The sequence below is a fragment of the Sprattus sprattus genome (genome assembly GCF_963457725.1).
Source record: "Sprattus sprattus genome assembly, chromosome: 7".
NCBI lineage: Eukaryota > Metazoa > Chordata > Actinopteri > Clupeiformes > Clupeidae > Sprattus > Sprattus sprattus.
Window position 1 is genome coordinate 18,912,668 of NC_137926.1, and position 24,235 is coordinate 18,936,902.

At 42.8% G+C, this 24,235-nt stretch overlaps 2 protein-coding genes across 3 annotated transcripts; both read right to left on the reverse strand.

Moving 5' to 3' along the window:
• Positions 1–539: 539 nt before the first annotated feature.
• sergef (secretion regulating guanine nucleotide exchange factor) lies at positions 540–17,135 on the reverse strand. Its single transcript, XM_080841524.1, has 11 exons — positions 17,055–17,135; positions 15,783–15,918; positions 15,408–15,557; positions 15,063–15,157; positions 14,770–14,830; positions 14,162–14,275; positions 13,827–13,889; positions 13,279–13,437; positions 11,966–12,132; positions 6,661–6,697; positions 540–1,244 (listed from the first exon to the last, which is right to left on the reverse strand). Exons 1-11 carry the CDS (start codon positions 17,094–17,096, stop codon positions 1,030–1,032), a joined length of 1,239 nt encoding a protein of 412 aa, XP_080697650.1. The 5' UTR covers positions 17,097–17,135; the 3' UTR covers positions 540–1,029.
• A 1,277-nt stretch (positions 17,136–18,412) lies between these two features.
• Positions 18,413–23,617, reverse strand: tph1a (tryptophan hydroxylase 1 (tryptophan 5-monooxygenase) a; the record flags this gene model as incomplete). Of its 2 annotated transcripts, none has more annotated exons than XM_080842816.1 (11): positions 18,413–18,587; positions 18,918–19,051; positions 19,356–19,451; positions 19,618–19,744; positions 20,061–20,196; positions 20,583–20,779; positions 20,947–21,014; positions 21,133–21,239; positions 21,617–21,791; positions 21,913–22,053; positions 23,522–23,617. In XM_080842816.1, the coding sequence occupies 11 exons, from the start codon at positions 23,615–23,617 to the stop codon at positions 18,413–18,415; spliced, it is 1,452 nt and encodes a 483-aa protein (XP_080698942.1). The 2 variants fall into 2 exon arrangements, with proteins under 2 accessions (XP_080698942.1, XP_080698941.1); XM_080842815.1 differs by lacking the exon at positions 23,522–23,617 and adding an exon at positions 22,638–22,838.
• Between the last annotated feature and the right edge of the window lie 618 nt (positions 23,618–24,235).

Sequence of the window (24,235 nt, forward strand, 5' to 3'; positions counted from 1 at the left end):
GGGGGGTTGGGGAGAGAGAGAGAGAGAGAGAGAGAGAGGTGGCCTCAGTGAGATGCCCTCCTCAGCAGAGAAGCAAAGGCTGTGAGTGATGGCGGTTGGACAGATCAGTAAGTCACGCCATGTCACAACCAGGGTGGTATTTCACAGGCAGCCTACTGTCCTGTCCCCAGCCCACACAAGGGGGTCTGCCCCAGGGGGATTTACACCTGCCTGCTGCTGCCTGGAGCTCCGAATGCAGCTTCCAAAATAAAGGGATGCCATACACACATGCACAGCTTTTGTGTAACGTAAGGTATTTAGCCGCGTGGCCAAAGTGTTTCAAATCACAGCAGGCTTTTCAACAAAGACAGGATGGTGTGTTCAGACACATAGTACAGCTTGGAGGACACAGTGTTTGTGTAATCCTTTCTCCTCTACGGTCATATGCATATGCATGGTGTGCAGTGAAGCAGTGACACCAGATACCAGTGGTACCAGACAGACGCTGACAAAGAGTTTTACATGACACCACCAATTTATTTTCATTCCATAACATCCATGTCCATTTAGTAGAGTGATATAATAATGCAAGAGCTTATCCTATAGTCATGTGTCAAGAGTCTAGACATCAGTCCCCTCGGTAAGACAGAGCCAATGGGGGTCGGTCAAGCTCCGAGCCATAAAACTACACCATGATGGGAGCACAGCCGCAGGAGGGGCACGGGTGATGCTGTAATGATCTTGCTAATGCGCCAGGGTTAAAATGCGCCAGTGTCAGAGTGCTCCAAATGCACTCCAGCTCCAAACCCCAGAGTACAGAAACATAATGCATAGTGTGAGCTTAATCATTTCTGATGAGGTTATTAGAAAATTAGGGATAAGTTCCTCTTGTTTACTGAAATTTCAATGGAAAGCCATAAGGTGTGTGTGTGTGTGTGTGTGTGTGTGTGTGTGTGTGTGTGTGTGTGTTTATGTGGAAGGGTAAGGACTCCGATAAGTCACACATTTTGTTGTGACAGCTTGTGCGTTTGCAGCAAGGGCAGCAGCGCCTTAAACCGTTTCACCTTCAGCTCGAGCCGCAGCACAGTCTTCTACCTCACCGTCCTTCATACAACACAGTGCCATGGAATGCCCTGCTCCACAGCCAATCAGCACAGGCCTGGCAGCTCTGAACGCAGGGATTGGCCGTGGGCGTGTGACATCGCAGAAGGATCCGTCTCCACACATTCCATGCTCGTTCCATCCCCAGGAGAACAGACGGTCCCCTGGAAGGAAGAGAACATGGAGACGGTCATGGGGAGAGAAGGGCGAGATGCTGGGGAAGACACTAAAGCCAGATTGCACTCACACGAACCAACAATCCACTCAACACAACACACACTGCATATGGAAACCCCAGCTCCATCCAACATGCATCAGAGAGGAGGGTAATTTATAGAGCACAACATTTCATCAGCAGCTGAAGTTAAAAAAAAATATTAAAAAAAAAAGATAGACATTCCAGAGATCAGTACGATGTCCTACAAAAGACTGTTTAAAGGAGGGGTGGCATTACAATGTATGTATGAAACAAACTCAATGGTTTATCAGAGGCTAATTTGCTTGTCCGTACCTCCCCTCATTAAGGTATTGCACAATCAATACGGGAGAACAGACTATTAAAAACAAAGAACCTCCACAGTATCTTAATGGAACAATCTTAATCTTCATTAAAGGCACATTGGCATTTTGACTGAACTGGAGGAGTGAACTGATCTGAACTGTGCTCCCAGTGTGCTTGGCTCTCATCTCCGAATATTGATGGTACCCAGAAGAAGTTAATTCTCTCTGTAAGCTGTGAAACAGAGTAGGCCAACAAGCACACTTAACTTGTGACCACACAAAACTCCACTCCACGCTACAAGAATAGATACACTTGTGAATTAAACACCTGCAACACATCTGTGTGTGTGTGTGTGTGTGATACCAGTTGAAGAAATAGGTAAACATTTGACCATACTTTCAAAATCTTGCTACTGTATGAAATGTTTTCAAAACTGTATGCTTTCAAACAGTTACAACTGAACCTCCAACTGAGGAATGAATGCTCTACTCAACAGAACAGTCATGTGCAGAAAATATATTGCCCCTGACAGCAGAATAGCATAATAATACCAAATTATTAATGTCCTCATAATTTCCACCTGATCATTTTTTAATCTGACTGACATTGAACGTAGCTTGTTTAAATACTGTGCCGGAGGCCTGGCGCGGAGAAAAAGATGGAGTCTGTTGGAGAGGGAAGTAATCTTCTCTCTGTTCGTTCTTCAGCCATTAGTCACACTCCAGTGGCACTGGGCAGCTCAGCGCGGACCAGCTGCTGGATCAGGCAATGCTGATGATGAGGGTGAGAACAGACTAAATGTTTGTCTGTTAACATAGAAAATGAAAATGAAATTGATAACCTGAAAACAAACAAACAAAAATTAAAAATGATGCAACACTGGCCAGTTGCTGAGCCCAGTGGTGCTGGTCAGCACTGGTAGGTGTGGCCAGGTCTCCGTTCTCATACAGGCACGTGCCATGGCAACAAAGTTACATAACAGGTCTCGTCGTCATGGCAACCGCAGTGAGCTTCCGTTCTTTTGGGTTGGGTGTTCCTCTTGCTTTCTTGACGTCTCCACTGTTTAACATTTTTTTTCCTTTCTAGAATTTACTTTTTTTATATGGCATCAGCCATGTTTTGCTGTTTTTGTACCGTTTCACAAAGGAATGTTTTTTTTTTCCGTAATTTGTTTTCTTAATCTCATCCCCTACCTCTCGCCACCACTTTGAATATCCTGCCCACTCAGGCTTTAAGGTTTTAGCCACATTAGAGAGTGAGAGTGGGGGGGGGGAAATCTCACCCTTGCCAAGCAGGACACGTTCTCGGCAGAGCTGATGTTCATTCACAGTTCTGACACCTTCTCTGTTCAAACAGACATGTTGCATGGCAATGCTGTTCCCATGGAAACAGAGCAACACCACAGTGTATCAGAAATGCATTCTAGAATATTCACAATTTATCTGAAGCATCTCAGAATATCGAGAAATGATTTCACACATTCCAAAATATTGAGAAAGTATTCATTGTGTTTCCCTCCCATCTGTTCAAGGGTGTAAACAGGATAATGTGAATAAGGAAAGGCCGGGCCTCTGTACTCATTGAGCCGGTAACAGACTACAGATGATGAGACAATTTAATTTAAGGTGAAGCACCTGAATATTATGCCAGTGACAAGCAATTGTAAATCTCCAAACTGCAATGCCTGGAATTATTCCAAGTATCGTTTTGGCACCAGAATGTAAATAAAAGCATTCTTCTCCATATCTAATTGCCATATCCAATCAGTTATGTGTGAAGGACTCGCCACACTGTTTCCTAAAATAGAAGGATTTGAAAATCTATTACCAAATAGCTATTCAGCTCATTTTGCTCACAATGCAATTTCATTCTGTATTTTAGCGCAATAAAATCCATCACAAGACAGGATTTCAATGTCACTTTACTAGCATGGAGACAATTCAATCGCAGAGCTGGTCTAACCTGCATGGCCACAAATGGCCCCATTCATTACATGTCTTTTTGTATCAGACACGAGAAATAGCGCACCCCAACCCTGTAAAGAGTCTTCAAAAAGCCACTTCATAATGGTCTGAACATCAATGAATGCAGCTTTGCACTTGACATAGACTAGAATTTTTTATTTTATTTATTTCATGACACTGGGCTAACATGCAAAGCACTGTCTTGAAGATTGGTACCTAGATATTAAGAGCTGGAGTTCCCTTAAGGGACCTTTTGATGTGAACTTTTGAACTTAATCTTTGACTACTGTTTGGTCACCTCACTATTCAGTTGTCTCCCAATGAGCGGCCTGGTCACATGATTATCACCATCCTTAATGAGGAGAGACACCAGATACGGAGACTCATGGAGCAAACTTTAAACAGACCCAACACTCACATGTATATATAAGTGTGTGTGTGTGTGTGTGTGTGTGTGTACAGACGAAGAGTACCTCAAAATAGCTTCTTGTTTAAAATTTTAGAATGTGCACTCTCTATTTAAGTTTGCACACATGAAAAGTGACTTAGTCATGCTACAAGACTGCCTACAGGAGTGATTTAACACTGCAGATCACTCCAGAGCGCTTCCATATGCATGAATGGGCTTCCCTGGGCCCAACAAGGGGCATGGATGAGTCAACCAAAATATTCTGATCTTGTATCTCAGTGATAACGTTTCCTTCATCGCCTCTAACGGAATCCGAGCAACAGACACAAACACGCGTGACCTGTGATCACCAGGCCAGGAGTCCGCTTTATACATCAACAAAGCGGTCTCAATCAATGCTCATCGATGCCGTGGTTGATTTAAGATGTCCAGCTCTCTGTGGACGGCCATGATTCATCCTGGTCTATATTTTCCAGGGTAAGCTGAGACTGAGACGGTAGCGTGAGCCGCGAGGGTGAGCATGGTGGGTGGGCGAGGAGAGCTGCGGGAGACGGGGAGTTGGTATTCTTTGAGTCCCTAGGTAGCCTGTGCCATGCACGGTTTGAGCTCTGCCAGGCACGCACCTTCCAGTGCCCTCAGACGGATATGCAAGGCTTCACAGCAAGATGGCTCGGATTTATGTCACGTGTAAACATCAGCTCATATTTTTTACACAAAGGTAGGCAGCCATGGAAACACATACACACACTCAGAGACTCCGTCTTCCTCTCTCTTTCTCATCCCTGTCACACACACACTCTTTCTCCCTCTTTCATTTCAACATACATTCACAGTATTTGTGCTATATGTCCTTCAGTGACAATGATAGTGCTGGAAGCGGCTTAGTTAATTACACCAGTGACAGATTAACATCAGCACATAATGAGCTCCGGCGGAAAGATTCCCATTACTGGCTATAATCCCAGCTACCAAAACCTCAAAGGCTTCACAGAGGGAAGGATTAGCTGTTAGTTAAAGCAGAGGGTTTTTGGTGACTCTAAAGCTGGAGTGATATCTCTTTATACAAATGTTGGGCATTTCATAAAAATCCCTCGGAAAAAAAGAGAAACAAAAAAAAGAAAGAATTCATTTTTTCTCCTCTCAATGTCACCGTTGTCGCTCACATCCCATAATCTCGCCTCGGACTGGAGACACACAAGCGTGGTGAGAGCCATGCAGGAGGTGTTGTCAAGGCAACAGGGAGTCTGCTGTGAAACACAAGCCCCCTCCCATCCCCCAACCTTTTATTCTCTCTCTTGCTCTCTCTCACTCTCTATCTCCATCTCCTCTGTTTCTGTTCTCCTCCTCTGTTCTCCTCCTCTCCTCTCCTCTCTTCTCCATCTCTCCTGTGGTGGGGACTGTCCTGTTTCCTCGAGCGCCTGCTTAAGCTGGCGCTCATGGCTCATGTTTCTTGTGTGTGTGTGTGTTTGTTCTGATGTGCAGCTTCACTGGAGCATGTGATAATGTGTATGTGTATGTGTGTGTGTGTCTGTGTGTGTGTCTGTGTGTTTGTGTGTCTGTGTGTGTGTGTGTGTGTCTGTGTGTGTGTGTGTCTGTGTGTGTGTGGCTCTGTGTGTGTGTCTGTCTGTGTGTGTGTGTGTGTGTGTATCTGTGTGTGTGTGTGTCTGTGTGTGTGTGTGTCTGTGTGTGTGTGTGTCTGTGTGTGTGTGTGTGTGTGTCTGTGTGTGTGTGTGTCTGTGTGTGTGTGTGTCTGTGTGTGTGTCTGTGTGTGTGTGTGTGTGTGTGTGTCTGTCTGTCTGTCTGTGTGTCTGTCTGTGTGTCTGTCTGTGTGTCTGTCTGTGTGTCTGTCTGTGTGTCTGTCTGTGTGTCTGTCTGTGTGTGTGTGTGGTGATTACACAAACAGCTCCTCTGTGTTGTATCTCCTGGGTTTCAGTCACGGTTTAAAGTCTCAATCAATCAACTTGACACACTGGCCACTTTCCAAAACACATTCCTGAATTTAAAAGCATTTACTTACTGATTGAGGCATTTCATCCTGGAATTATACATGTACTTTCATAATTAACTTGTTAACACACTTGACATGTGTATGCTTGTGTATGTACATGTGTATAAAGTATGCTTACTTAGTGTGTGCATGTACACCATGTATTATGCATTTTATAGCATGCAGCATGCAAATCATGCTAGGTGCTCAGTGGTAAGAACCTTCAAGGGCAGTGAGGGAACAGGGATAGAGGAATTTAATAAGTACATGTTACTCCACTTTACTTCCCATGGACAATTCTAATGAGGTGGACAGCTGCTAAAAGCAATACAATCTGCAAATTGCAAAAGACAGCCAATGCTGTTCCTATTCTGCCCGTTTTCTGTCCTGATTTTAAACTGGATGAGGGATAGTGTCCTTGCCCTAATCAAGAGCAAGTGGTATGTCAGAGCCTGAAGCTGCCAGCAGGTCTCTGGTGAGCTGCTCTGTGTGGTCTGTGTGGTCTGTCTGACACAGTTAGCCAAGCATGGCACATTTAGTCCCACCGACACCCGGGATATATGCATGTCCCAAAAAAGGGACAAAATGTCCGAAATACAGAAGCAGACCCAATGCAAAGAGAAATGCTAGAATATTTGTCTCTCTCTGATGCGAGCACACACACACCCACATGAATACCGTTTCATTCGAACACACACACACACATGAATAAACTTACCTACAATGGCCAGGCTGTGCTCCGATCCACAGGCAATCTGCAAGGCGAGAGAAAGTGAGCATAACAATGAATATGCACCCAATGCACTTGTTTACAGTGGTCTCATGCCAAAAATTGTATGTGGTCCCCAAACATAACAGCTACACGGTTAACCAAAACCATTATAACGTATAACAAGCACATATCCCTTAAAAAAGCAATTTCATCAGCATTTATAAGCCATATGTGGGACACTGGGCTTCTGTTTAGCACTCAAATGGCTTTGGGAGTTTTTAATCATTCCATTATGGTCCATTATGGTTCCAGTCAGTCTGTCAATCACTGATCAATTATGACTAAGCGATTAAAGAGCTGCAGATGGCTGGAATGTGTGAGGTGATGTGATGGATACGGTGCCTCCCATGGAGGAAAGGCACTGATGACGTGTGGGGTATCTGTGTGTGTGTGTGTGTAGTAGGAATTAGTGATGGGAAGTTCGGATCATTTTACCGACTCGAATCTATGAATCTTGTTCAGTATAATGAACGACTCTTTTTCGAGTCATTCGTTCATTGTCTCAGTCAGCCACTGCAAACAAATATCATATTCTCATGTAGGTAAGTGCATTTAAACCAGCAGATACTAATTTAAAAGAATGGTCATTTATTATCACACTAGCATTTAATTATCACGGCAAACAATTACGCTGCACTGAACTGTAAGTACAGAAGTACAAAAAAGTTAAAATAACGAAACCTGTAATTACTACTTGTGAACGAATATCATTCATGTCTTACTTAACCTAGTCACGCAAAAGTGAACAAGGTTAACAATCCTTTCGGTTTCCCTTTTGAGCCAATGCAGGTTAGGTGAAAAATGATCCAAAGATCTGTATCCGAAGACCCAGTCAAAATGAACAATCATCTCTGTTTTCTCTAGCTACCAGTGCTGAGCCTATGCAGGTCACGTGAAAATTATCCAAAGACTCCTATTCGGCAGATGAACGAATCTTTCACCTTCCGACCGTGTCTTTGGATCTATGTTTCGCTCTTCCGCCAACTAAGTCTTTGGATCAATGATTCGTTCATCTGCTGGATACGAGTCTTTGGATCCTTTCCCACGTGATCTGCATAGGCTCATTACTGGTAGCTAGAGGAAACAGAAATTATTCGTTAATTTCCCGACTGGGTCTTTGTACGAGTCTTTGAATCCTTTCCCACGTGACCTGCATTCAACAAATCATTTGTGTTTCCTTGGCTGAGCCTATGCAACAGTCCCGATGCGCGGCCATGAGAAAAAATACAAATCTCTTTTTGAGAGGACTTGTTACTCTCGAGTCCTTGTAAGGATTCGTTCAAAATGAACTAATCATTTACGAACGACACATCACTAGTAGAAATGGTTGTCATAAGAGGGTACCATTAACATCAACGGTGATTGTGTTGTAATTTTAATGATATGCAATAGGCAGAGTTTTGAAAAGGGGTCTGTTAAATATCGCATTTCAGGCAATTCAAAATGTGCTCAAATTAATAAGATAAAAAAATTACTCTGTTCATCTAAGGCAGGTTTTGACATTCTCAGTATCATAAAATGCTTTTCAAAAGCAATTTATTGCATCATCCTTACCTCATTGTTTTTGCCATATAGTAATTTATTTTTTAATCGAAAGATGAGGAACTCTTCCCAGACGGCCTCTACCTCTGATAGCCCAGGCCCCGACTTGGAGCAGATCCAATCTCCAGAGAGATGCTATCTGTATTGTTGTCTATGACTGACAGCACATCATCTGTGCCAGCACTGTCCTGTTCTGTTCAATTGTCACTGAGAGATGATGGCAACACATTTCAAAACGAGCGCCTTGCAATGTTTTTCTCAATTCAGATGTTAAATGTTTGTGGCAGCTTGGTCACATAAAAATAACAGATAAACTCCCACATCCCAATATTCAATCCCTGGGTTTTCCTGGACATTTCTGTGCTTAGCGATGACACGGCTGGGTCAGCTGCTCACCCGAGGGGCATTCCCAGCGGCTCAGTACATCATCTGTGTCACTTGGCCCCCCATTTCCTTGACAGGCAGCAAGCAACAAGCAAAGTCCGCTGCGCCGGCACTAAAGCTAATTTAATAACTTGGCAAAATCTTTCAAATTTGTCATTTAATACCATGAGCAAGATCCAAAGCGCAAACAATTGTGGGTCAGCACAATGCTCCCACACACACACACCAGACGCTCACTTTAGCTCATGCGTAATGGACTTTGCTGGTTGCTTTGCTAATTGCCCGCCAATTCAATTAGGGCCCAGTGTCAGAGAGCATGGAGTCAGTACAGATTCACTATCAGCCAGAGAGAAGTACTATGGGGCAGAGACAGAAAGAGAGAGAGGGATTGAGAGATGGTAAAGGACGGCAAGGGACTGAGAGCGAGAGGAGACACAAAGACAAAGATTACTACTAGTAGAGAGAGAGAGAGATAGAGAGAGAAGGAGAAAAGTGAGAAAGATGCTGAGGCAGACAGAGGAGAGAGGGAACGATGCTGAGATGAAGTAGGAGCCAGACAGACACAGAAGAGGTGAAAGAAAAGAAATGGGGTCATGTGGCATTGTGGACAGAAAAAGGTGGAGACAGACGGAAAGAAAGACATGGAGGGAGAGAGTGACAGCGAGACAGAGCGAGATAAAAGAGAAAGAGGGAGAAAAGTCGTTAAGAGACAGTGATACCCAGAAAGAGTTAAGTCTCTAAATGCAGAGGGAAAAGTGACACAGAGAGACAGACGGAGAGAACGACAGAGTGACAGACAGAGAGACAAAGAGATGTGTGGCGGGAGGGAGACAGGCTACCGTCGTTCCTGAGGCCCAGACCATAAATCACATTAAGCGCGGGGTCAGATGAGTGTGACCTCTTAACCGGTCTGTGTGTTCGTCCCAGGAGTTTCACGAGGCCACTGCTGACTCACATAGCATGGCACAGCAGAGCAGAGCAGCCCAGTGTGTGACGGATCACCTCTTTATGGCAGCACTGCCTCCCTGCTCAGCTCAACACATCATAAACGCCTGATGGGGAAATACGTTGCTCACAACACATGTGAATGGGCCTGGAAGACGTGTGTACATGTGTGTGTTTGCGTGTGTGTATGTGTGTATGTGTGTCTGTGTGTGTGTGTGCGTGTGTGTGTGTGTGTGTGTGTGCCTGTGTGTGTGCCTGTGTGTGTGCCTGTGTGTGTGCAGATGTGGGATGTATGTGTAGTAACATGAGTGTGCGTCTGTGTGTCTGTGTGCCTGTGTGTGTGTGTGTGTGTGTGTGTGTGTGTGTGTGTGCATGCGGGTGTGTGTGTGTGTGTGTGTGTCTGTGCGTCATCTCTCCCGTGCTTGGCCACTACATCCATCAGTGTGCTGTGCCACAACATCAAGGGTCACTCAAAATCCCATCACACACATTCCACATCCCCATCAATATTCTTCTGCACACACACATGCATTCCAAAGCCTACTAGAATTTATGTGTCGGATGAGAGTACTGCTTTGCTCACCGTGCTGCTCCTGAGCACCCATCTTAACCTGTCCATCTGGCACAGCCATTAGCAGGCTGACTGAGAGCTCACCTGAGCACCTGGGCTACAGACCACAGACCACAGACTACAGCTAGAGCTGGGACTCAAGCTTCTTTGGCTGGAAATGACTTCAGTAACCGTGATTTCTTTTCTTCCATAAATGGAGCTGAATCAATTGTTTTATTGATAGGTTTTTTTTTTTTTTAATCATATCATTTTTTTGAATCATTTTTTTTCTATTGTGCTTCTGCATGGTGTGTATGTGTGTGAAGGAGTCACACAGATATGTCTTGAGTTATGATGCATCATTACTCCCAGCATGACACCCAGGCATAAAAGTGAAAAAGACAGCAAGAAAATGATAGAGCAGCTGTCTGTGCCAAACACGCTCCAGAAAGGGCAAGGTAGCCAGAGAATACACAGACATTTCCCCTGCTCTCTGCCCAGATAACTGCAAACTATGGAACAGATCTTGTCCTAATCTGGCCCTGATCTGGTCATAAACTGGCCCCGATATGGCCGTAATCTGGCCCCGATCCTGGAGATTTAAATCCCCTCCAGATCAGAAACAGCGGTCATCTGGAAAAAGACTGAAATGTTCTCAGAAGCGTCAGAATCGCTTCAGGTGAATCCACTCCAGATCAGGGCCACACCCAGGCCGGCCAGTTTCCTGATTCTGCTGCGGTGTAGAGCAACAGAGAGAGTGTGGAGACTGAGGGAGAATGTGTCGCCTCAGCAGAGACAGGAGGGTTTTTCCTGAACAGTCCTCAGACACCCTGCCCTGCTCTTCTCTCCTGTCCTGTCCGCCTCTCTACATCCTCATATCAACACACAGGGGAGGACTGGGGAGGAAACGGCCCTCTCACCCGGCCAAGAGAAAGAAAACGCACACCGTCACTCTCTGTCTGTCTGTCTGTCTGTCTGTTTCACACACACACACACACACACACACACACACACACACACACACACACACACACACACACACACACAAAAAACATTATCTTTCACAAACACACAGCTGTAAATAAATGCTTGTCTGAGACCACTGCACTGTCAAGTCTGGTTTCCACAAACTGCAGTAAGGACAGTGAATACAGAAAGCCGTCTATACTTTCCCTCCCACAATATCTCTATCTGGAACACACACAGACACACACGTGACCAGTGCAAATAATGCGACAATTATCCTGCAGCACATCTGTCATTGTGAAGGTTATGGCTACAAACGTTCACAATACATCACCCTGTATGCTTCCAATTGTATGTTGCTCTTTCCATGTTTGCACTGACCGCAGCTTGTGTACAGTCTCCGAGACAGCTTAGTTTAAATCTGTTCTGATACTGATCCCTTGTGGGCAACTTGCCACACTGCAGCTCTTAGATAACAACATTCTGACTGCCAGAACTTAATTCAGCTTTTCTATTGTTTGATCAGATTTGTCCATCTATACACAGTGGTCTACATGAGGATATGCAGGGGGGTTACATTATGGCTAAACACCAACTGTGCTTTGACACTACATAATTATCGTACTTCAGGACCTGACAAACTGATGTTGTCTGTGTCTGTGTCTGTGTCTGTGTCTGTGTCTGTGTCTGTGTCTGTGTCTGTGTCTGTGTCTGTGTCTGTGTCTGTGTCTGTGTCTGTGTCTGTGTCTGTGTGTTGCACTTATAGACCCTTTAAAAAAAAAAGAAAAAAACACACACACAGCTCGCCCTGTGCGAGTTGTCAACTATAAGGTCCATACTCACATATGTGAGGCATACACTCACCTGTGACGCTCCTGTGAGATCGGGGATCTCCGTGGGAACACAATGTGGTATCGGTGAGCTTTCTGTCTGAGAAGCATCTGGACCCTGTTCTGTGTCGCCATTGGCTGGCACCTGCCTTCCAAGCTGTCCATAATTTGCTCTTCCCCAGGTGAAGACCTGCCCACTCTCTTAAAGCGGATAAAAAGCAAAGTGACTCATTTGTTCCTGAATGAAGTACTTGCAAACAACATTAAATCCCTAAAGATATATCTTGTACAATGAAGGTCATTAATTTAAACTACCATTCTAATTTCATCTCACAAATATGAGCATGTTTATTTTGTATGTTTACAATGATGAGCATGCTGTCTACCACATAAGATGACAATTACTAATAGATTACTAGAACCGTGTGTTGAGTGGCTTCCTAGAAAATGTCTGAGAGGGGCTTGGAAAATGCACATGTGATCTCCATTTATGTTTAGTACAATCCTCTAAAAGTAACATTAGGCGGGCCTGTACAGTTTTAAAGTATCATTTTATTGATAGCTACTTAATTATTTTGGTGGTATATTGAGATATACTGTAAACATTCGTCATTGCCACCATCTTCGTAGGTTATTCATATGCAATATTGTGCTCCAGGTAAAAAAGCCCACAAACATGTCATGTCAGCATTTAAAGGCACTTTGCTGGTGAATACTTCATCCAAATATATCTGTTAACAAGCTAACTGGCATTTATCAGAGCCAACCAAGATGCTGTTGGTGTTTGCAGTGCAAGTCATTTGCTCGCCAGTTTTAGGCAAAATCCTCCTTTAATGCCTCCTCTTTTAAAATCTGCTTGTTAACTAGAAAACTGATCATAGGTCAGCTCTTATCAAGCAGTTGGATGCACAAAATCCAAGTTATAAAGTCCGGTATTACAGGCCATCATGTTAAATACATTGGTAGGAATGCAAAGAACTGTTGGGGTTTAGATGTGGTCTGTTCAGTTGGGCCCTTGTGAGGGTTCGAATACACATTTTTTTTCGCGTTTTTTTTAAAACGGGACGCTAGAAAATGCATTGATTTCTATGGTACGGCGCGCTTTCACGCAAAGCGCGCCGTACCATAGGAATCAATGCATTTTCTAGCGTACCCGCAATGCTTATGTGTATTCGAACCCTTACTAGGGCCCAACTGAACAGACCACATCCAAACCCCAACAGGAATCATAGGAAACAATGCATTTTCTAGCGTCCCGTTTTAAAAAAACGCTTATGTGTATTCGAACCCTGATTGTGTAGGAGCACTAGTTTGTGCGTTTGTGTATCTGTGCGTTGTGAATCTCACCTGTTGAGGCTATGAGATGTGTCCAACCGCTGTGAATGTGAATAACACTCTCTCCGTTGAACAGAGAGCGGTCTAGGGCCACGGGGAGAAGCAGGAATGAGTCAGCATGTCCCAGCTGTCCGTACTTATTACTGCCCCACAGGAATACATCTCCCCTCGCTAACACAACACAAACACAGACACAGACACAGACACAGACACAGACACAGACACAGACACAGACACAGACACAGACACAGACACAGACACAGACACAGACACAGCCACAGACACAGACACAGACACAGACACAACACAACACAACACAACACAAATAAGCAAAATATGTGACAAAATGCAATGTAAATATGATGTTGGGCAGTTCATCAAGTCCATGCACATCGATTGAGTTACAAGCTAGGCACAGTCAAGTAAAGCAAGGATATAATGGTAAAACTGATCTAACACCAATAGAATGTGAAGCAGTGGGTTATGCATATTGTGCCTGTTACAGAGCTCAGAACATTGCAATGGGGAGTCTTAATTGACTTGGTCATAAAGTTACTCACCAGTCACACACACAGAATGGGCAGAGCCTGCAGCTACTTTTACAGTGGTCACAAGATTCAGACCTGAGAAGTAAGAGATACACAAAAACAAAAACAAGGCACTCTTGAGAAAGTGTGTGTGTGTGCCTATTATGTGCGAGTCACTGTGAGACGCGGTTCTCAATATGCATACATATCTTTACTTTACTGTGTGTGTGTGTGTGTGTGTGTGTGTGTGTGTGTGTGTGTGTGTGTGTGTGTGTGTGTGTGTGTGTGTGTGTGTGTGTGTGTGTGTGTGTGTGTGTGTGTGTGTGTGTGTGTGTGTGTGTGTGTGTGTGTGTGTACTGTGTACGTACCTGGAACAATAGAAGGCTCTTTGGAAGACAGGTAAGACGGTACCACAGAGTCACGTCTGCATCGTTTGGCCTGATTGTACAAACCTGTACCCCACTGATAAACTCCACCACTACCTGGAGAGAACACACACACACGCACGCACGCATGCAGTAATGTGACTCATTTGTTCCTGAATTAAGTACTCCTTTCGAACAAACAACATCAACATCATGCTGTCTACCACCTAACATGACAACAACTAATAGATTACTAGAACCGTGTGTTGAGTGGCTTCCAAGAACATTTCTGAGAGGGCTTGGAAAATTCATATGTGATCTCCATTTATGTTTAGTACAATCCTCTTAAATGAACATTAGGTGTGCTTGTACAGTTTTAAAGTGTTTTGTAGCTAGTTTTCAGAATTTCTTAATCATTTTGATGGTTTATGGTGATATACTGTAAACATTAGTCATTGCCAATAACTAGTTTTAAACAAAATCGCCTCTAATGCCTCCTCAGAAAACTGCCTGCACACACAGTGGCAATTAGTTACCTTTGAATGTTAACAACTTGAACGAGAGAAGTACTATGAGGTAAATTAAGAAACCATGTAATGTTAATGCCTTACGTGTCACAGCCAGAGCGTGTCTGAGTCCAGCAGCTACACTGATGACTGGCTCATGCAGAGACTAAAGGAAGGACAATACTTTTGTTAGAGCAAATTAGTGTTTTAGAGGTTAACTAAATAAACATTATCATTCACATCAGCAAATTACTACGCAGACATAAAAAACTATTCCCAAGTTCATGTCAATTCCAAATTTGAAACTGATGGAAGTTGGATAATTTGATCTTAAGAGACAGACAGCAATCATGTTTAAACTGAACTGGCAGACTCATCCATCTGTTGTCTGTGCCCACCTGAACTGGCAGAGGCTGGGCTGAATAGGGCACCTGCAGTGGCACTCCCAGCTGGCCAAATGCATTGGAGCCGCACGACAGCACCTGCCCACTGTCTAAGAAAACAAGACAACCCACCACCGTCAGACACAGTCACATGCCGATTCATAACAGAGAAATGGAAGATTTTTTCTGCATTAGGTTGAATAATCTATGCGTACCACAGAGAGAAATACATAAAGAAGAAGTAAAGCTGATAACGCTGTTAAATGGTCCTAGCTTTGACATATTGCCACACATATAATATAATATAATATAATATAATGTAATGACTTGCTATTTCTTACTGAGGAGTTTCATTCTTACCAGTGAGAAAGAGGGTGAAATCCCATCCACAGCACACCTGCTGAACGGGGCTGGGAAAAGAGACAGATACAAAGGTCAACACCTCCGTGGTGTGACCCAGGCCGAGCTGTCCTTTGTGGTTCTGTCCGCAAACCAGCAGCGAACCGGAATCTACAATGGACACCAGCACAGCATTACCCACAGCTTACACTGGGGGGAGATGTAGTCTCATAATTTAACTCACGAGTCATTAAAGTTGGAATCACAAGCGATGGAGACTGTGACACTATCGTCGTTATGGCAAATAGTCTTAAGATAATTTATGAGCATCTCGTATATTCTCTAGACAATATGAATTTAGCCTTTCTGAGTTCATGTTAGGTTTGCTGAGTTTACCCGTTATGAGCACTGAGTGTCCACCACCACCGGTGATACAACTCACGCCTTCCTTCAGGAGAGACGATTCAGCGTGTTGTGGTTCCGCCAGGTCTTCTGTACCCCTCTGTCCCAACTGCCCATAACTGTTTGCGCCCTGGAACCAGAGGTGAATTTTAAGTGAGGGTGCGGGCGGCTACAACGCAGAATTACGTGGTTAACCTTATTCTAACCAGCCGTGACGACTGATTCATCAAACGAAGAAGACAAAACAAACTCTGCAAATGTATGGCTGTTTATTTAAATGTTTGCGTATTTCTTGTATATTTTGTAGGCAACTATATCGATGTCAGTTTAAATGCAAGTGAATTACATTATTTAAACACAGGAAGTCTTCTGTGCGGGAAGGCTGTCAAGTTTAGGCAAGTGGGGGGGATAAAGTGTTTAACTTTGAGCAGAACTTTTAGCATTTCATTACAAGCATGTTCTTCTGAGGCAATAGGAACAGCTTTTTGTGCCCGAACCCAAAAGGTGTAGTAGGCCATAGCCTCAATTTGAAATACTTTACGTAGGTAGGTAGGCTCGCCTACATAACACCAAACAGTTTGCATTGAGAAAATCAAACGAGCAGCATTCCGAGTCCACTTGTTGACGGGCTACGCCATAAGGTAGTTAGCACTCACTGCAGGCCTACCGTTATATTTTGTATCAGTTGGCCTACCCTAGACAATGTATGTATACATTTTTAACACAGTCTTTCTGTTATACTGGTTCGTTTAGGATGTTAAAATGTGGTAGCGAGGCTAAGAGCGCAGATACCAGGTACGCTAGCCAAACATTAAACATCCTCCTCTACAATTCTCTAAATTATCATAGGCGTTTATCTGGCTTCTTCGAGATCTTACGCTCGACTATGCCAACGTATCATTAAGATCTGTATTTTTAATTACCAGGGCTGCGAACAACTAGTACATCATTAAAATGTCCGTCATTCCTGATAACACACCTCATAACAATGAACCTGTACGTTTCCATTTCTGTTGAACAAGTGTCACATCTGCTTTCAAGTATGATTAAAGTACGATTATTGTGGTATCATACCCACGCTAATCCCTAGTTAACATGACCCCACGTAGAACTAACACCGCTATTTACAAAGCAGAAGCAAATCGGAGCCAATGTTCTACTTTCTTTACTTTGAGTGTAGAAAGTTAGGTGGGCTACTGTGACACAACAATTATGATAATTAACTGACATACTTACGAACGGCTGCTCATCTAAAAATAAACTTACCCACGTGTATAATCTGTATTTTGACAGCGTTGATGTTTCCATGGATTGCAGCCTAGGTGGTGCATGGTTTGTCTATGGACCATGTAAACATTGCAATGAGCGCTGTTTGATGACGTCGTGTCGAGGCAGTACGGGCTACACTTTCCACCATCTTTTGCGTGGCAGTGTTGGTCCTCGGGAGATTTTCAATGGCAGTCCTTAATAATGTTCTAAATTTTTCTGCTAGTATGTGGTACAATTTATAGTTATATTGTCTCTTTCTCCACACACACACACACACACCACATGAATAGATTCCCAAGAATATTTGTGAAGGGTATAAAAATAATTACTCTTTATTTGTAAGAGTTCAAATACTGTATATTCATCAGCCATTACATTTGTGCTACAGAGACACATAGTTTAATTACAGAATGGAAAATATCATTTCACAAACTACTGAATGGGATAATAGAAGTTACAAATCTAGAGCTTCAGAAAAAGTAGGCTATATAACACAACAGATCATTATTATAACTTTTTATTTACAGTTTATTTTCGTGTCATACATATCACTGTTGTGTGTGGAGTAATGTAACAGCTAAGACACTAAAACTGTGGCCTGGAGAGTTGAGGGTACATAGCACAAATCTCACACAGATCACTGGAATTAGTATCACATTTAAGATAGAGAATCATGCCTAGGTAAGCAAAAGATTAAAAGGTTTTCACAAAAACTAAAGCCATGGACATAGTTTTTCTCTCTTAAAATGATTCTGTATGTTATAAGTTCATAAAACCTTATTTGACAATCACATAACAAAATGTCACATATAACATAAAAAGTTTCCATATTTAATATGGCCGCCTTGCATAAATCCACCATCAAAAAATAAAAGACACAAACAACAGATAGACAGATAGTTCTCTAAAGTAGACAAAATTGGGAAAATATCTTACATTTCTCAGTGTTGAATATTTTACATAGAATTGTTGTATTTGGTATCAGTGGATTGTGTTTGTAGAAAGACAGCTGTTGACTTTTGTCTATCTTTCATGTGAAGAAATAAAGTTATGAAGGTTATTGTTACTTTAAAATGTAATAGGGTTGTTATGTATCAGGTTAGTCTGTAGGATTCCAAATATTTGTGTTCTCTGTTGTGCAAAGTGACGGGTGAGACGGCAAACAGGTGCCCAAACTGCAGCCAAACCTGACCCAGATCTGACCCTGATCTGGCACAGATATGCTGGATCTCTGACAGATCAGGTTCACATCCGTTTCAAAGTCCCTTGCTCAATGGATGATCCTAGCCTTATGTGGTATCACCGGAAGCTGGATTAAGTAATGGAGATCCGCAGGCCTGAGGCATCAGGACCAATCACACTCCCAGCTGCTCGTTGAGTCGGCTGAGGGCGTCGCCCACAATGTCGAGCTCGTGTCGGAGCTCCTCCACCACGCTGTTGATGCTCATGGTGTCCTTCAGCACGTCCACGCTCTGGGTGTAGGGGTTGTACCGCACAGTGAACGGCCGCTTGATGGTCTTAGCAAACTCCCTAAGGCGGCACACACAAAAGCATGAGCGTCAGTAATGCACTACACAATGAAGTGATGAGACATATTGAGAGGCACAACGACAACAAGTCTCTCTGAGATGACAGAATGCATTGAAACAGTGTTGACTAGTGTTAGTGTTACCGTTTACCGGCTGTGGTGTTTCTTAATAATAACTTACGTCATATATTCAGTGTACGCTTCATATAAGGGTTAATGAATTTGTTAATGTTATTTTGAAAGTATTCATTCTCTTTCATTCAGGCAGCCATCTACAGTCATAACAATTTTCTTATCTTTGAAACCTAATTCAAAACCTAGCAGGATCGTACCTCATCTTCACCTTGGCTTCCTCAAAGCTGTCTGACACAAAGTAGACGTCCTGGAAGGTGGTGATTAAACACTCCTGTTTGGATGTCACAATGGGGTCAAAGGGTGTAATGCGGGCCTTTCCTGAGAGGGCATGCTGGGAGGAAACAAACAGGAAGTACATTAAAGCAGCAAACCATGAATTTTAATCTTGGTAAAGGTAATTAGCACCTCCTATCTGGGGTGTGTTTTCATTTGTGATGAAAATAAGAAGCACACACAAATAGGCCTCCAGCCTTGTGCCTACAGCAAAAACACAATCATCTGGGAAGATATCCTTATTGAACCCCACTCTCACTTGTGCCATCTTGCTTAAATATACAACTGGCAAGTAACCATCTTAAAAATAAAGCACTACAGAATGGCATACAATACATGAGGCATTGATAAGTTGTTCTAACCTTGAGCTCACTGATTGAAGATAGCAAGCCAGCTCCATAGGCTCTCAGCTTTCCCTCCTGTTTGCAAAGGCCAAACTCGACTGTGAAGAAATAGCACTGCAAAAACAGCAATACAGATTACACGTTAGACATATGCCACTTTTCCATCACATTATAAAAAATGTAGAAAAAATGTTATAGCGACAACATTGGGCTAATAGTTGTTCTGCCTTTAATTTGAAATGTTCGTGTTGCTGTGTTTGAGGAGTAAACTTGCACTCACAGTAGCAAGCTTCTGCACAGAATCATCAGAGGCTCCCAGTGATGCCAGTCCAATTTCCTGGGAGAACTGAGCAAAGCTGGGCTCAGCCAGGAGGGGAACATGGCCCAGCAGTTCATGACATGTGTCTCTGGAAACATAATTTACATCCAACTCTTATTAATACAAAAGGTTTTCTCAGGTTTTCTGTTTCAGTTATCATGCTTACTGATAAAATAAAATAAAAACTTCATCTCCTTTTGTTTCACATGTAAATCAGGAACTGAAAAAAAGTCCGGTCCTTGTTATTCAACAGCTTAGGTTCAAGAACAGCGTTCAGAATAGATATGTCGATTTTTCACCTCTTTAACTGCTGGCTCAACCCATTGTTAAGGCTTTACTAAACTGGCAGACCGACTCAGATGCTGAGAGGCCAGTACAAAAGGGTGACCTGTGAATGTACTTACGGCTCAGGAGTATAGAGTGGGTCGGAGCTGTGCCTGACGTACTGCGTGCAGTGGAACACCCGGAAGGCCAGGCCTGCCAGGAAGTCTCTGGGGGAGAGGTAGCCTGCCACGGGCCTGATGGTGAAGCCTGTGCGCTCTGGGAAGAGAGAGAGGTATCACCGTCAGGCTATTAGTCCGACACACCGACTCACATATCATCAGACAAACAGCCACACTACCTTACATTACGAGCTGGGAGACTGTGACTGATCAGATTTTGTAGTTACTGATGATAATTACATGTGCCTTCATGGCTCTCTCATTTTTGGCGGGCCACATTTTTCTCCTTAGCAGTAATATGTTAACTAACTAATACATAATAGTCCTATTAGTTACAGTGTTGAACCTTCCTGAAATGTCATTCATACAAAATTAAACATTTGCTCAATCACGCTAAAGTTTTTTGTTCTGTCAGTGCTTTCACAACCTCCCTTCCCACCCAAACTTGTGTTTTATAAATCGCTGCAGCACCCACTGTCGCACCTCTCAGGAAGCGGGAGACGTCCTCCAACTGCGGAATGTTATCCTCTCTGTATTGACAGTGTTTGGTGAGCAGTGGCAGATTCTTCAGGTACTCGCGGCAGGCATGGGTGGGGTACAGTTTATTCAACTCCCGGAATACAACACCCCATGTTCGCACCTCTTCCTCCGTGAACTCAACCCAAGGAATAGGATCCCCGCTAGATATAAGAAAGAGGAAATATAGCTCATATCAATATTTCAATTATCAATATTATTATTATCTTCTCACATCGCAATATCTTGTTGTTTTAATAATGTGCTTTTCAATATTGGCCATTTATATAACCTTGAAAATAACTTTGACAAAAACGTGCTATTTACTTACTGTTTGTAGGCCATGGCCATGTCTGCAAAATACTTTCTTCTCTTCCTGTAGACATTGTCTTTGAAGCCCTTTTGAATAAAGATAGTGAAAGTAAATAATCACATTTACAGCTGTTAACATCATTAAAGAACCAAGCTAGCTCCCCCGCGGTATAAGCACCTCGAGGAGGATTGGTATGCCGCTCACCGGATGATCTGCATCCAAGTCAGACCCATACATCAGTACACGGTTGGCACACTTGTCCAGGTCAGAGATCTTCTTAGGGAACCATGGCGCATTTTCCATATCCACATCTGTGCAACGATAACAAATATTTCTCAGAAATCGGGACACAGGCAGCCTATAGCTAGATGTATTCAAATGCCTAAAATATTGCTTAAAATATCTCTATGATATTTTGATATTACAAATATTTGAATAGATAACGTTTTCATGAAAAAAACTTTTAAATATGTGAGCCATTCAGGTTAATTTCAGAATTAATTAATATAGTGCTGCGCACTGGGATATGCAGGCCAAATACTTTTTTTAATATTATTATTAAATTGTATTATTTCAGAGAAGTGCTCAAAATGTCACAATTGAAGCTATATTATGGTAAAATATCACACTTGAATTTGGCCAATGATTATGTATGTTTCTGGATTGTAAGTGTGGCTGCGTTACTTACCTTCTTCGCGTAAGGTCGAGTTGTCCATGTCCACAATATTCACGTGCTTCCTGAGAAGCTGAATTATCTCATTTAGCTGCTCGTGGTTGCTATCGCAGTCCACGAAGATCTCGAACTCAGAGTTGCGTCTTTTTGACTTCCGGGACTCGATATGCACGAGGTTGACGTGATTTTCCTGACATGAGGATAATTGAATTCACTTTGATATTTTTTTTTCGAAACAAGACCTCAGTCACAAGCAGTAACAAACAAAGAATTGTCTCAAAAGACAACTGTGGAAAATAAGAGTAAATTACCTGAAAAAGTTTAAGTGCCTTGACCAATCCTCCAACTTCATTCTTTAGAGAGAAAATGATCGCCGCGCGGCTTCTCTCTGTCTTATTATCAGTCTTATTGTCTTTGTTCTCCTCGATCTTCGGGAAAGCTACCTTGTTCATCTACAGAAACAGCAAAAATATTTCATTATGTACAAAATGAGGCTCCACACACAAAAAAACTGAAGCAACTCCCCGTATCAAAGGCTTTTAAAGTAAAAAAAATAAATAAATAAATAAAAACATGTATCCTATAGCCTATTTGACAAATAACACTTAATCTCATAAAACCGCATATCCAAAGTGGCATCTCCAATAGTGGCCTGTCAGACACAGATATGGTCTATCACACTTTTGCACAATGGACTCAATCCAACCAGTTGTGTTTAAAAAGACCAGGAACTTAATGCAACAGAATGAACATCCGATTATAGCACTCTGCACAGGTGCTTGTTCGAGGAAGAATTACACCTTTAATAATTTGCAACTTGCTTCAATTTAATTGCGAGGAAAGCTACTGCGCAATTCAGCACTGGACAGCTCCGGTATACAGTTACCCTGCAGAGGATTACCGTCGCTGTCATGAGCGAAATCCACGTGAATTGTGTACAAAACCACAGCATCCGGCGCAACACACTATGCATTTACTTTAGAATTTGTTTCCCTTAAACAATAATATCCAAACCAAAATATTTATCTCAACTGACCACATTTCTTCGTGAGGGAGACACGGCATGGCACACCAGTTGCCGTTGTCCCTGTCTCCCCGCAAGTAGGATTCCTGACAGCATGAGTGAGCGCGCAAGGTGGCCAAGAAGAGCAACAGGGTTCAGGTCAGCGCGCAGTGCTTCAGCAGTAAACAAAGACAAGCTTGTGTCTGGCTCGAGGTACTGCCAATGCAATCTCATTTAAGGCGCATGCAAGCCTATTATTAGTCCCCTCCTTGTTTTAATCTCGCGGAGGATAAGGTTGCAGTTAATCAATCAATGAACATGTGTCTAAACACGTTGTGATGTGTGAAAGATTGAATGTTTGATTAATTTGGTTGCTGACTGATCTGTTTGCCAAAAGTGGTCAGAAGGCAAACCTGGACATACCAGAGATTCGATTCACAAAATCTTAACTTTTCACATTATTTTCAACCCAACACCACTATAGCCTACTGAAATGTTCGATCATATATCAACCTCTGATAGTTGTAGAGACTAGTCACGTCATTTTCACTTACAGCAGTATACACCGCACACTTTGAAATAATTAAATACAATTCCTGAAAACAAATGAATTGCCTAGCACTCCTGACCTTCTTACCGCTTAACGTGAAATGATCACGTAGGGGTTGCGGCTTAGAGAAGTGCGACATTGCTAAAGCGCTTTATCATTAAACTGGACGATATGCACAGATATGCATGGTCAGCATTTTGCAACTATAATTGCTCTACAACTACAGCTTGCACTTATGTGGCCAACTTTTACCGGCTGATAAGGCTGTCCTGTAACTGGCAATGCTATAACAAATGCTTAACAGAATGGATATGAATGACAAGTTCGTTGAAAAAGCCAACGTCATCAACAGAAATAACGGTTTTACCTCATTGTTGAGATGTTTCTCATCGAAAGACAAGCCAATGTTCATGGAGTCAAAAGATCGCCCTCTGCGCGGCAGCTCACCCTTGTTGGAGTACATACTGAGTCTTTTTATTTATAAGGGTTGCTGTTGTCAGATTGTTTTTTTTTTCTCTTGGAGTTCAACTGGTGGAGTAATGCAGAGCCGAACGCTCGTAGGTATTTATCAACCTGAAGAAGGGGGGAGGGGAAGGGGGGTGGAAGCCAGATTATCTGCCCCAAGACAGCAAATGGAAAAAGAGCAGCATCGCGTACGTCATGGACAAACACATATGAACCATACCTTTTCATTTTACTTCCTGGCAATCTGTAGAGTTGCAGACCAGCACGTGAGAGCAAATAAACCCATCGGGAAAGCAGCATCATCCTGTGGGTGGAAAGAGCTATCTATGATATAGAGACTAATTTAGGAGTTGCCTACATGAAATTTGCGATGTTGATAACTACATTAAAGGGCTAGTAGTAATTAACATGCATGAAACAAGCATGAAAACTGCTGCAGATGATTATTGCTGTAGGCCTTTACAAGTCTTGACTTTTGTGGAATAATTGCATTTGGTGTTTAAAAAAGTAAGCTATTTTACCTAATTTAGCAGAAAAACGAATAAAATGCACATCAGATAAATTGTAAATTGATATTGATGTTGTTCCTGGGAAGTGATAAAACAGCTTTACAGGT